The following is a 4644-nucleotide window of genomic DNA, read 5'->3' as shown; positions in this document are numbered from 1 at the left end:
TCGATTTGCTTGGACTTCACGCTGCAGGATAAACAGTAATGCTGCAAAATTCTGTAATTTTCCTTAAGGGATTTAAGAATATTTTTCTGTGACATAATCTGCAGGCAAAATGCTGATTTTCTACATTTTAGCTGATAGGCACTATTGTTTCTACAACTTCTTGAGAATTCAGCGTAGTTATTAGGGATTAGTTGGAACAATGTCTGTAGGGCAGATGAACAATTTATGTCAATCTCCCTTTTGGCAGATTTGAAATACGTTATAGGAAAAAATCAATCCTTGCATAATCCCAGTAAAACAGAAATCATGTATCACATCTGGAGGCTTAACATCTGATTGTAACTCTATAAATAAACAGAAATCATCTTCTAGAAGAAAATTTTCAGTCCCAGAGAGTGAATGAGTTACAAATGCATTTTTCACATTCTTATTGTGAAATGGAGGTCAGGTTAAAATATAGTCAGGACTGAAATTAATTTCTTGAATATAGGTCTTCATCCATTAGATTAGTATATGTCACAAGTTTTTAGTTTCACTACATTCAACAATCTGAATTCATTGAGTTCAACAGCACAGTCTCACACTGGCAGAACATCTGAACCTATTTCTAAAATGCCACAGATAGAGTCTTTGAAGGCCATACCAGAGCTGTCTCCAGCAAATAACTTATGATTGCCTGAATAATAGCACACATTATAATAATGTTACTGTTTCAGTAAACTTGAAGTCTAAAGAGGGAGCAAAATCTGTATTTACTTGAAGGACTTTCTCTTGAAGATGAAATATCAGAGACTGAAAACAAATTTAAGGATTAAGAGGTCTACACATAGATCAGAAAAGGTCACTGCTATCGCATCGTTACTAAGATGCAAGGAAATTCTGTCTCCTGTATCTCCATCGGGTTTCTTTTCTGAATAGCAAAGAACTAAAATCATCTGAACAAGCTAATAAAGTCATCCAGGAAGTTGAGCTCACTTCCAATATTAGAATAAATGCTGTACCTACAAAAGAGGTGAGTTCATAGGAAGCTGATGGCAAACTCTGTTTCCCTAAATATTCAAAGCTTTGTTCGTCATTTTCAAAAAGCACAAAGAGAAACAATGTCTTAGAATTAAATCAAGACCTCCATCTTTTACCCCTAAAATACTTTTAGCAAATTTAAAATGCTGGGATTCAAACCTGCTAGCTTTTATTCTGTCCAGTGATTGTCTACGGTCAAAGGAAGATCATTTAGAGGACACTGTTCTAACCAGTGGATCTTTGAATTGCATCATACTTGGGTGAAGGATGATATCCTTATCGTATTACTCAAAGAGTTCTTAAGTTGTGGAGCAAATAGTATAATAATGCAATTATAATTATCAGTAGGTGTCTGTTTGGAAGGAAAATGACATTGTAACTAGCATTCTTCCCAGAAAATGAGGGATATTCTGTTGGCTCAGTTTTGCATCTAGTCAAGTGGATTTTGTCATGTCAAGTGGTTAGTAGAGAACAGGACCTCAAACGTAGATGGAGATAAATCACAGCTACTACATTCAGGCTGGAAGCATGGTATATGTTATACTAAGATTTCGACTTAGCCTATTTTAAACCAAAGAGCTTGTTAGAAAAACATGTGTTTGCACACATCCATTAGCCACAAAACATCCATGGGTCAGACCTGGAGCTTAGGTACATAATGCATCTTTGGTAGCAGAAAAAATCAATGGTAGGTTAAGTTTCCTCACATTTAAGGGCAAAAGGATAACAAAGGATAGTATAACTTAAATGAGTAAAATACCAGTTTTTTAAGTGGATGTAGTAAGTGGAGTGGAAAGTATTCCTACCCTCTTTCTCTGAAATCCATTGTTGAAGAGTTCTGCATTTCTAATTTTTTCCTACCATGCAAGCCTTTTGTGAAGTTTCAGTGATTACCCTGGCTGGCTAATTCTGTTCTGAGACTGTAATGCATTACACCGCTTCTGTACAACAGGAAAGGGAACTTCCTCTTTAACGCTACGTATTACCAAGCTAAGTAAGGAGAATTTCTGACTGGGCGGAGTTTTCCTTTGAGCAGCCTAGATAAAGGCTTGCAGGACTTAGAGAGTCTCAGACAGCAATCAGCATGAACTGCAGCGTGCCGGACGGAGTGCTGCACTGCTACGCAATGGACAGACAGCAGGACAGGCTGTGCCTTCAGTTTCTTTGGGACTTTGTCACAGCAAAAAAGCCATTGATCAATTCACCGTTTTTTCCAGTGCTGTTTTCTTTTACAGCATACATGGCTTTCTGTCTTCCATATATTGCACTGGACTTTTTCAGCACTAGACTGCCAAACTTGAGAAAATACAAAATCCAGCCGCAGAACTATCCAACCCTTGGAATGATGGTGCCTTGCATTATTCAGAGTGCGTATCACCATGTGGTTTGGATTTTCCCCGTGACATTTCTTCACTGGTACTGGAAACCAGTGAATCTACCGGTGATAGCTCCAGAGCTGCCCGAGGTCCTGCTGCAAGTAGTAATTTGCCTGCTGCTGTTTGATTTTGAGTATTTCCTGTGGCATTTGCTTCATCACAGAGTGCCGTGGCTCTACAAGACCTTCCACAAGGTGCATCACAAGCACATATCAACATTTGCTCTTACTACACAGTATTCCAGTGTGTGGGAACTGCTGTCACTGGGATTCTTCGCTGCCATCAATCCATTGCTCCTTGGATGTCATCCTTTGACAGAAATGATTTTCTTCCTTGTAAATATCTGGCTGTCAGTGGAGGACCATTCAGGATATGACCTTCCATGGTCAACTCACCGACTTGTGCCATTTGGTTGGTATGGAGGAGCACCACATCACGATCTCCATCATCTGAAATTCAAGTCAAACTATGCTCCTTACTTCACCCACTGGGACAGACTCTTTGGGACATTCACAGAGTCACATTCTAGTTAAGAATATTCGCCTGTGGATGAACTCTTTTTTTTTTTTTATGATAAACTAAACTGGGACATTAATTTTTCAATGACATACAGAAGATTGTATATTTGAAGCTACTTATAAAGTCCATAGCTATTTATAACAAATCCTTTTAATATATATGTATTTGTATGCATACATGGAACTTCCTATGTTATATGACTGTAAAGCCATAGTAAATATGTTACTTAAATTTGTTTGAGTCATAGGTGTAAGGGAAGCATTAAGAGATGTACGTTCTCTCTTCTTTCCTTCTTTTCAGCTTTCATAAAGCATGTATTGTATTATGTATGATGTTTTATACATACACCAGAAAAAATTATCTTACTGCTGTAAGATGTAAACAGAGAAGGTACACAGCATGGATTTTGTGGAGTTTAACCTGCCAGAGCATATTATTGTACACTGATATTGTAAAAAAAAAAAAAATGCTGCCAAACAAAGCTAGTTTTCTGACTGTGTGATAATTTTTATATTTATATTATAAATCCTGATGTGCTGTCTGTTTTGAACAGGAAATAAATATGCTCATTCTTTTAAAATTGTGTTTCATTTCATGTTATTCATTCCTCTGTTCATATTACGAACATGTATGATTTCTTTTGCAGAGGTGTAGTTTATTTCAGTTTCAGACATCAGGGTTTCTTATTAAAATGTTGTCATATTGTTTCAAAAGTGAGTCACTTTTTTTTTTTTTTTTTTTTTTCCCCTCCAGAATCATGTTATTTTTAAATAGTTCTTGATTTGGTAGAAACTGAATAATGCAGTTTTAAAAGTCAGGGAGAAAATTTGTTATTTTTAAGAAGCTTGAATTATTTTCACTGAAGTTGCAGTGTGAGAGCAGAACATTACGCAGCCCTTAAATGAACAGGAGCAGGTTCTGTATTGGTCCTTTGCAACCGTCGTGTCATTTAATTGGTACTAGCATGCAAAAGCCTGGCAAGAAATATAAATAAAGCTTCTACAGAATAGAGGAATATTTCATACAGATTTCAGGGGAATGCAATCAAAACTGTGAGACTGTGGATACATGCTGTTAGAAGAGGAGTTCTGTATGAAACATTAACCATGAAGTCTCAGAGAAATCACAGCGAAAAAGAAAAAACACAATAAAAACATGTGAAGAGATAAGCAGGTCTTCTGCTCATTCTGCTCATCCAGCAGAAATTCACATGGATTTCTTGTGTTCACTACAGAACATTTTAATGCTGATAATGCTGATAGCCTTCTATCCTCTGTATTACTGATAAGCTACTCAGGAAAGTGGTTGGCAAAGGAAAAGAGCAAGTAACATAGGGAGTGTGTAATGAATGCTTACACATCATCACCCAGAAATGTAATAGTCATTCTGTTCAGTCTAGGGGGTTTTGTGACCTTACAGAGGCTGTTTGTCCAGGAGAAGACAGAGCCCTTAATATTTCCCATAATGTGAACTTATAACGGGAGCAGTACTTTTGGACATTCTGCCTCTTTTTGATAACATGAAATAATTTTGATGAACTTCTTCATAAATAGCATGAAGTGCTGCAGACATTACATATGACTTACTGCCTTTGCTCTCTGGGTATCACAGAAGTGCAATGCTTCCTTTCAGCGGTAAGAGCATGACACAAAATTGCATCCTGAGAGCAAAAGCAGAGTCTACAGAACTGGAATTTTTGCCATGCATTTATTCAGCTGAAAGAACAAAT

The 4644-nt window shown here is 37.1% G+C and overlaps 1 protein-coding gene across 1 annotated transcript; it reads left to right on the top strand.

Annotated features, from left to right (window-relative positions):
• Window positions 1-2104: 2104 nt before the first annotated feature.
• Window positions 2105-3447, top strand: CH25H (cholesterol 25-hydroxylase). The gene has a single exon (XM_032191555.1). It carries the CDS (start codon window positions 2105-2107, stop codon window positions 2927-2929), a length of 825 nt encoding a protein of 274 aa, XP_032047446.1. The 3' UTR covers window positions 2930-3447.
• The last annotated feature ends 1197 nt before the right edge of the window (window positions 3448-4644 follow it).

This window comes from Aythya fuligula, chromosome 7 (genome assembly GCF_009819795.1).
Source record: "Aythya fuligula isolate bAytFul2 chromosome 7, bAytFul2.pri, whole genome shotgun sequence".
Lineage (NCBI taxonomy): Eukaryota > Metazoa > Chordata > Aves > Anseriformes > Anatidae > Aythya > Aythya fuligula.
The sequence above is the reverse complement of the archived record's forward strand: the minus strand, read 5'-3'. Positions and strand labels throughout refer to the sequence as shown.

Excerpts from the sequence above, each read along its gene's own strand:
- CH25H (XM_032191555.1), top strand. The coding sequence starts at position 2,105 with ATGAACTGCAGCGTGCCGGACGGAGTGCTGCACTGCTACGCAATGGAC.